A 9,568-nucleotide genomic window follows, 5' to 3' on the forward strand; every position below is an offset into this window, starting at 1 on the left:
CCATTTACTATAGCACCAAGAACCATAAAATACTTAGGAATAAACCTAACCAAAGAGGTAAAGGATCTGTACTCATGGGAGAAATTGAAGACACAAAAAGATGGAAAAGCATTCCATGCTCCTGGATCAGAAGAATAAACATTGTTAAAATTTCTATACTACCTAGAGCAATCTATACTTCAATGCCATCTTGATCAAAATTCCACCAGCATTTTTCAAGGTGCTGAAACAAACAATCCTAAAATTTGTGTGGAACCAGAAGAGACCCCGAATTGCTAAGGAAATGTTGAAAAAGGAAAACAAAACTGGAAGCATCATGTTACCTTATTTCGAGCTTTACTACAAAGCTGTGATCACCAAGACATCATAGCATGGTACTGGTACAAAAACAGGCACATAGACCAGTGGAACAGAGTAGAGAGCCCAGATATGGACCCACAACCCTATGGTCAACTAATCTTTGACAAAGTAGGAAAAGATATACATTGGAAAAAAGGCAGTCTCTTCAATAAATGGTGCTGGGGAAATTGGACAATTATATATAGAAGAATGAAACTTGACCATTGTATTACATCATAGACAAAGATAAACTCGAAATGGATAAAAGACCTCAATGTGAGGCAGGTATATAGACATTTTAACAATATTTGCTCTTCCAGTCCATGAGCATGGAATGTCTGCATTTCTTTGTGTCATCTCCAATTTCTTTCATTAGTGTTTTATAGTATTCAGAGTATAGGTCTTTCACCTCTTTGGTTAGGTTTATTCCTAGGTTTCTTCCTGTTTTTGGTGCAATTATAAATGGGATTGATTCCCTAATTTCTCTTTCTGCTGATTCATTACTGCTGTATAGAAATACAACAGATTTCTGTATGTTAATTTTGTAGCCTGCAATTTTACTGAATTCATCTATCAGTTCTAGCAGTTTTTTTGGTGGAGTCTTTGAGCTTTTCTAGATATGGTATAATGTCATCTGCAAATAATGAAAGTTCTGCTTCTTCCTTGCTGATTCAGATGCCTTTTGTCTTTTTTTGTCTGATTGCTATAGCATAGTTATTTATATTTTTAATCCCAGACACTCATACTGTTTCTTATACAAAGTAGACACTTAATAATGACTCTAACTAATGAAAATAATAGTTAGCTTCATTGAATGTTTACTTTGTGCACCACTGTGCTTGACACTCTTGTCTCAATACTTACAAACTGAGCAAGAGCATATCAACAATCACATTTTATGCAAAAATAAACTAAGAATTAGAGATATGAAATAAATTGCCCTAAATAACACTGTTAATATATGGCATGGCCAAGATTTAAATCTAAATGTAACTTTTTCCAAAATCATGCTCTTATTCACATGCTAGATGAAAAAAAAGGGGAGGGAAAAAAGAGATGAAGAATATCTTTAGAATCTTCTCTGTAGAAAAACAATTATCATATGATCTCTCTGATATGAGGAATTTGAGAGGCAGAATGGAGGGTTGTGGGGGATAGGGAGGGAAAAAATGAAACAAGATGGGATCAGGAGGGAGACAAACCATAAGACACTCTTAATCTCACAAAACAAACTGAGGGTTTCTGGGGGGAAGGGAGAGGATGGTTGGGTTATGGACATTGGGGAGGCTCTGTGTTATGGTGAATGCTGTGAAATGTGTAAGCCTGATGATTCACAGACCTACATCCCAGGGGTAAATAATACATTATATGTTAATTTTTAAAATAAATAAATAAATAATAAATAAAAATTTTTTTAAAAAGAATCTTCTCTGTGAAGAACCTGAGCAAGGGGCGCCTGGGTGGCTCAGTGGATTAAGCCGCTGCCTTCGGCTCAGGTCATGATCTCGGGGTCCTGGGATCGAGTCCCACATCGGGCTCTCTGCTCAGCGGGGAACCTGCTTCCCTCTATCTCCTTCTCTGCCTGCCTCTCGGTCTGCTTGTGATCTCTCTCTGTCAAATAAACAAATAAAATCTTAAAAAAAAAAAAAAAAAAAAAACCTGAGCAAAAGAAGTTCAATATGAAAAAAGTGTGTAATTTGCTTACTGTATACTACTTTTCTCATTAGGATTTTTAACTAGCATTCTTCTTACATAAGTTACTGTACCTTATAAAATTATTTCCTGGACATATATATTTTTATTTCCGTAACATCTCTATCTAAATTCCACAAAACTCTTGCATTGTTATGTGGTTACATTTTATTTTTATTCAACCTTAGGAGCAACACCGAGTTATTCAACCCCCAATTTACAGATCCTTTAGATAAATGATCATTCATTACTAGCTATGTACTCCAGACATATACACCAAAGAGATACTGATCAAACAGTTGCTAGCTGGTAACAAGAAGGACAAACACAAAATTCAAATATTAAAAACTCTCACAGATTCCCTTTCAAAGTATATTTTCTTTTTTTTTATTTTTTTATTTATTTTTTTTTTTAGCCAATCTAATCCTCGTGTATGGACTGCCACTTTTGGTGTTTCGATAACATTTCCTAAACAGAGAAGAGGAGTAAGGACTATTTTAATCCATAACAATTATAACCCTGCAACTCATGAAAATGATATTGCAGCTATCCAACTTGATAGAGGCATCAATTTTACCAAAGATATCCATAGAGTGTGTCTCCCAGAGGCTACCCAGAATATTCCACCTGGTTCTTCTGCTTATGTGACAGGATGGGGATCTTCAGAATTTGGTGGTAAGTGTCTCAGGAAAATTAAACAACAACAACAACAATAACAAAATCCCCTGGCACTTTCTGTTATGTAATTATTTTTTTAGATTAGGGAACACCTGAAGGACATGTTCTATGGAAGGAACAACCTTATATTCAAAGAGTCCAAGCTCTAGTTATTACTGGGTTTCCTCAGGAAAGCAAAGCAATGTCCCTACAAACTATGGGGAATTCTCAAACATAGTAATAAGGATATGTAAACCAAAGGGATGAGGAAACATGAGTTCTTCAATGATCCAGAGACTCTGTAGATCTCAAATGTCTCCCCCATAAGGAAATTTTTTTAAAAAATTGAAAAGAAGCTTTGGATAAGTATTCTCTACGGTTATTAACAACCATTAAGGTATTCTGAGATGAAATGAATCTTGCCTCTAGAGCAAGAAACTCCATATATACATAAGCATTACTCACTCTTGTTTATTGAATAAATAAAATAGGCATAAAAATGAGGGCAACAAGAAGGAACAAATAGGGCCATGGTGAAAATGAGAGTATCAGCCAGGGTGTGGAAGGATAGCATTAACAATTTCCACATGCTTCAGCTCATGTTGTAGATTGTATCTCCAAGGAATAATATGAAGGCTTCATTGTCCTAGAAAATATCTCATTGTGTTTTTATGACCCAAAGTAATGTGGTAAAATAGATAAAATGTGTACCAATCACAAAAATGGCAGTGCCACTTTGAAGGAACATAAACATACAATAAATTAGTGCTTTAGCCTTGAAACCAGACTGGTTTCTCTTTCAATTGCTAGATTAAAGGTTCTTCAATATGTTATTTTTTTCAATTCAAAGTCAATCAGTGAATAACTTGAATACTACTAGTCAATAGCAGATTTGTTTTGCTTTCAAAGTCTAAAGGGCACTGCATCACAAAGATAAAGCAAGAAAATAAAATTCATCTGTGTATAGGGGTTATTCTACTCTACTGCAGGAATCTACTTACATCTTCAATAGACTCCTTCGCTGAATAAGAAATAGTGTTTGGGATACACTTATTCCTTCCCCTATTTCCGTAGAGTTATTAATTTATCAATTTTGTTTTTTGTTTGCTTTTATACTTCACAGGTAACACGGTTTCAGATCTACGGCAAGCACGGGTCAGAATAATAAGTAATGATGTATGTAATGCACCTGTTAGTTATAATGGAGCCGTCTCGCCTGGAATGCTATGTGCGGGTCTACCTCAAGGCGGAGTGGATGCATGCCGGGTAAGTTCATGACAATGTTATCACATCGTTATCTAAGTTTATAAGTACTTAACTAGCCTGTGACACTGCGCTAGGCATAGAGGTAACATAATTACAATACACAACCCTGGTCCTCTAAAAATTTGTTATCTAGATTTTCTAACTGAAACTCCCTTATGAAGGTGATCCAACACTAATTTTGAGAAACCAAATTCCAGACCGTTTAACCAGCAAAGCTCAAGAACAAGACAGAACTGCATTTGAACTCCTTAACCTTTTTTTTAATTTTATTTTTTTATTTTTTTACTAACATAATGTCCTTAACCTTTATAACTAATCTTTTATCCATAAATTGGGGATAAGAGTAGTACAGAATTTTTTTAGGTAACATTAAAGAGTAGATGAAGATTGACTTACGTCGCATGTGCCAAACAACAAAGAAATCTCAGCCATCTCAGCTATTTTTAAAACTGTTGTTAACCTAGACCATGACCACTGATGTTAATAACGTCAGTCTCTGAAAAATATATCATTTCAATCTCAAACTCTCAGTCACTCTAAAGGTTTAAATAAATTAATCACTCATCTAAGAGTCCTAGACAATAATTGATTTTAAAATATAAAAAACACCTGAATATCAGCACCTTAAAGATAGAAAACGTAAACAAAAAGCTTAGTTATTTGAGTCACAACAGTGTCCATAACTGTAAAACAGCACAAATGAGGGGGGAAAACTATTTAGATCTGCCTATCATTTTCAACCAAACATAAGAATGCAAATAATTATGAAATCTTTAAGTAATTAGAACACAGTTTTAATACTAAGAGTTTTAATTAAACTATTTTAAAAATTAGTGTGGTTATGTCCTTCAGTAGATTTTAATCTAATGTCTGAAACCCCATTTAGTAAAAGCAGTAACTACTTACTTATCAGGAATTACATTTCTGGAAATTTAAGAAAAATTAATCTTTCTTGAGGAAACTGCTGCTGTTTTCTGGAGCAAATTGTATGCAGAAAAATCAGGTTTATTCTTTCCTCAAATATTACTGGCTTTTATATTTAGTGCTCACATTCTTGAAAAAGTAGATAAGTAGCTCTTCCACAGTTTTTCAAAGATCCCAATCTGTGGGCTCTTTCCCAAAACTAAACATTTTTTTAATAACTGCAAGATATGTGTAAATTGAGAGGAACTGCTTATCAATTTTCAAAATACCATTAACTACCCATGGGCTTTTTTCCTTTAAGTGGAGATGTCTTTGTGGTAGAGAACACTTACTCATGCTTTCCTCAAGATCCCCCTGACCTTCTGCATGCCCAAATTCTGCTCTTCCCCTCACACCCAGACCAAGCCTTAGCTCATCATGAAATTTTCCTGGTGTGTTCCACTCTGGACCCAGTAATTTTCAACTGAAATACAACAATACATAAAGGTTTTGCTTCAAAAAGAAATGGCACTTTACAAAAGAGCTTATGAGATCAGTTACTTGTTTCCTTCCTTCCTGCCTGCCTTCAGAGAAAAGGTATGAATTACTTTCTGTCCACCAGATATTGTGCAGGCACAGCAAGGTGTTCCTTGCACTCATCAAAGTTATAGTCTAGAAGAGAGAACACAAGCTTAGATGTCTGCACAGTAAGGCAGTGAAGCTGTCCAGATACAGGGAAAGTTACACCTTTTAGTTTAACATCTGTTTGCACACTCTTGGTAAGACATTATGCAGATACTGACTAGAAAGAAAAAATTGCAACAAAAACCCAATGATGAGAAAGCGTGGGGAACTGGTTAAATGGAGCACAAACACATAACCCAGAGGAGGCAGGTGCCAATCAGCTCGATGCAGTTGCTGACATGCAAGCTGGTGATTCACACCCTGACCTTCTCCCCATCTAGACCAGTAACTAAGTAGGTACGAAGAGCTAGCTACTAAGAGCCATCAAATGAACAGCAAACTCCTCTAAAAGCACCTTTGGTAATGGCTGACTTTTCTTAGTACAGACTATATGCCGGCTGTACAGAAAGTGTCGTATATGTAAAACTCATTTAAACAGGGTGCCTGGGTGGCTCAGTGGGTTAAGCCGCTGCCTTCGGCTCAGGTCATGATCTCAGGGTCCGGGGATCGAGTCCCGCATCGGGCTCTCTGCTCAGCAGGGAGCCTGCTTCCTCCTCTCTCTCTCTGCCTCTCTGCCTACTTGTGATCTCTCTCTGTCAAATAAATAAAATAAAATCTTAAAAAAAAAAAAACTCATTTAAACATACAGAAACATCATTCACAGGTGAGGAAACTTAGGCAGAGGGAGCGAGCATTAAACAGCTTACTGAATGTCATATGGCTGACAAGTGGTGGATTCCAACTCGGGCTGTCTTCACTCCAGAACCCATACACTTAACCAACCAAGCAGCATGTAAAACGGACTAAAGTTGTCTCCCCACCTAGATTACTGTATGTACAAATATATGTTGATTGGTTGGTTATAATTGGTTAGTCAGTGTTTCATAAGGAGTGTTTTACTCATTGCCATATAATTGTTTTGATAATTCACCAAAGAATCCTTCTTGATGATACATTATACACCAGACACCATGCGGTACTATGAATAGGAAAACAAAAGAGATTTATGAAGACTCATCACCCAACCAATATTTCCTTAGCATCTCCTGCAAGCTAGAAGCTTAGGATACAGCAGCTTCCAGAATAGGTATGCCTTCCATGGCAGACCTTATAGAATAGCCTGAAAAACAGACACTAAGTATCCTCTGTGCCATGAGTTTGTAGTAATGTGTGACTGCCACAAGGGGAACTGCTACAAGGGAGCAAGTTCAAACAGACCCCAAATGTCCTTGTATAACATAATACAGAAGCGGTGAAGGAGATACACACAGGATGTGGGAACATAGGCAGTGAAAAACTAACCCAGCCCAAAGCCAGAAGGGGTGGCAGTGGGAGGGGGAAGACACAGGCCATGGAAGGCTTCCTGGAGGAGGCAAAGTCGGGGATGGGTAGCCCTCAGCCAGGTAACTGAGGACAGTCTGGGAAACACGTTTCTCATCTTTTCATGCATGCTGAAGGAACGAGTGTTCTTGAAGGGTTTCAGTAATTTTCACTTGAAAAGTAGTATAGTATTTCAACATGGTATAGTATTTCAACAGAAAAAGGCAGACTAAATTTACTGTGGTAATGGGTGTGACTTCTATGGCATAGAAATAAACTCCTTAATACTTTAGGGTTGCCTAACCCTTCCTCATTGTGTTTCCTTCAGGGGGACTCTGGTGGCCCACTCGTTCAAGAGGACTCACGGCGGCATTGGTTCCTCGTGGGGATAGTAAGCTGGGGAGATCGGTGCGGTCTGCCAGATAAGCCGGGAGTCTATACCCGAGTGACAGCCTATCGTGACTGGATAACTGAAAAAACTGGGGTCTAGCGTCATGTGGCAAGGTCTGTGTGCCGGTGTATATCTAAAATTCCAAAACTTTCCTTTTCAGGAGGAAAAGAGACTAAAAGTGCCCTGTTTTAATATCCTGTTCCATAATATGGTTTCACAAACACTATCTCTTCTTTATTACACGGATCCTATGTTTTCTCAAGAAAGCTGTATGAATATTGCCTTGTATTGTGGCCATGGGGCAGGGGAAACACGTAAGCTAGTTACAGAGGTAACAGTTTTACTCCAGTTGTGATAAGAGACAGTAATGAGAAAAACAGGTACCCTGAGAGTAGGCTTCAGAGGAATCTGGATAAATCTGCAGGGTCAGAGGAGTCTTCTCTAAAAAGCCTCACTGAAACCGGGCAAAGTATAGAAATTCGCAAAGGAAGAAGTGGCAGAGTAACATTCAAGACAGAAAGAATAGCACAAGGCAAGAAAAATAGTATTTATTTGAAATTTCTGGTTATGCAATACTTTATAGGTGGTATTAGTCTGAGAATTAAATATGTGAAGTCACTGTACAATCCTGCAGCAATCTTAATTATCCTATAAAAACACACTCCCATAGAACTGATGAATATCAGACATTTAAGATCAAATGTTAAACTGTCACTCCTCAACTGAGACCCAATGAATTATAACTTTATGATGGCTTGTATTAAAAATATCCTTCATCTATATGAGAGAATGTATTTCCTCCATAAACTGATGAAATACACTTACACAACCTTCTCAGATAACTTACAACAACACAGTGCATTTGAACAACTAAGTAGAAGTAATAAATACTCCTATTGAACAACTAAATATCAACTAAATAGGAGTAATCGTAAGAACTAAAGATCACCCAGGGGCAGTCATTTTTGAGAATTTAAGGATCCTTAATAGCTAAATACAAATAATGAATTTTGTCATATGTGAAGAGTTGTTTTGCAAAGAGAAAGGTTAAATGGTATAATTTTAATAGAATTATCTTAGAAAAGGAACTTTTCCCTTTCTTCCTATTTCTCCTTTTCTCTCCCCTACACACACATCACCAAAGAACGTAAATAAAATCCATTAAAATTCAATGGCAGAGCAATTTATGTAGTCTGAATCATGAATGTGACTGAATTTTTATGGGATCCTCGCATTAACTAAAGCTGAGTTACGCATGTGTCAGGGCTACTCCCTTCTGAAAGCTAACAAAACACCCGGGTATCAGAACTCAACGTGCGTGATGCAAACTTCTTGTATTTCCTCATGAAAATTGCGAACAGAACTATAGTGATGTGATGTACTTTTAAGGAAAAGAAGTTGAAAATTTAACCAACTTGATGAAATGTACAAATTGTTAGTATACCTTCTTTCAAATAAACTTTTTTTTTCAGTTGCTTGCATTGACATTTTACTACAAAATCTCTACTAAGTGTGCATTTACAGGACAATGTCTCTGTAATTTCCCACATGAATGTCACTTACATTGTTTTTCTTTCATTTGGCTTGACCTAACAAATTGTTAGATGTTTAGTCTATTCATTTTTTTTTCTTTGTGTTGTCAAACTCTTTTAAAACTATTTCCTTACCTAAGTATTAAGGGAAGTTATGATTATGAAGGATGATCCAATTTATTTAATTGGATCTCCCAAGAGAATCGCTAAGTAGACTCTAAAGGCTTGGCACTTTCTGCTGCCTTATAATGCTTGCCTCTGTAACTGAGGCAAGCATCCAGCCTGACACTCCCTGGCTTTACTGTGACAACATTAAACTGGTAATTTAGAGTAAGCCTCGAGGGGAGTGTGTTTTGTGTATGGATGTGTGTGTGTGTGTGTGTGTGTGTGCCCTCACATAATCATATTTTTTATTCCTATATGTTGAAAGCTACATAGAGTACTTATTTAGCAAAAAATAGAACTAATTCAATTTATTGAAAATAAAATATTTAACCAATGTTTATTTTTATGAAGAGATAATTAAATACCAGAACACCTATTTAAGAGCTTCTTTTTTTTTTCTTTATTTTTAATGTACTGATGGGTTCCATTTCCTGAAAGCTAAGTAAATAAAGCAATTTTGTGTATTATTGGGAAGAGTGGTAATTCATAAATCCTTTCAGTTCTTAAAAAAAAAAATATCGGGGTGCCTGGGAGGCTCAGTGGGTTAAAGCCTCTGCCTTCGGCTCAGGTCATGATCTCAGGGTCCTGGGATTGAGCCCCACATAAGGCTCTCTGCTTA

At 36.7% G+C, this 9,568-nt stretch overlaps 1 protein-coding gene across 1 annotated transcript in view; it reads left to right on the forward strand.

Moving 5' to 3' along the window:
• The window catches only part of TMPRSS11D (transmembrane serine protease 11D), a 59,692-nt gene extending 50,942 nt beyond the window's left edge, over positions 1–8,750 (forward strand). The window contains exons 9-11 of the mRNA XM_059165570.1: positions 2,447–2,706; positions 3,812–3,954; positions 7,190–8,750. Coding sequence (XP_059021553.1) covers positions 2,447–2,706; positions 3,812–3,954; positions 7,190–7,351 — 565 coding nt within the window. The 3' untranslated portion in view covers positions 7,352–8,750. The remainder of the gene's footprint in view (positions 1–2,446; positions 2,707–3,811; positions 3,955–7,189) is intronic.
• Positions 8,751–9,568: the final 818 nt, after the last annotated feature.

This window comes from Mustela lutreola, chromosome 1 (genome assembly GCF_030435805.1).
Source record: "Mustela lutreola isolate mMusLut2 chromosome 1, mMusLut2.pri, whole genome shotgun sequence".
Classification (NCBI taxonomy): Eukaryota; Metazoa; Chordata; class Mammalia; order Carnivora; family Mustelidae; genus Mustela; species Mustela lutreola.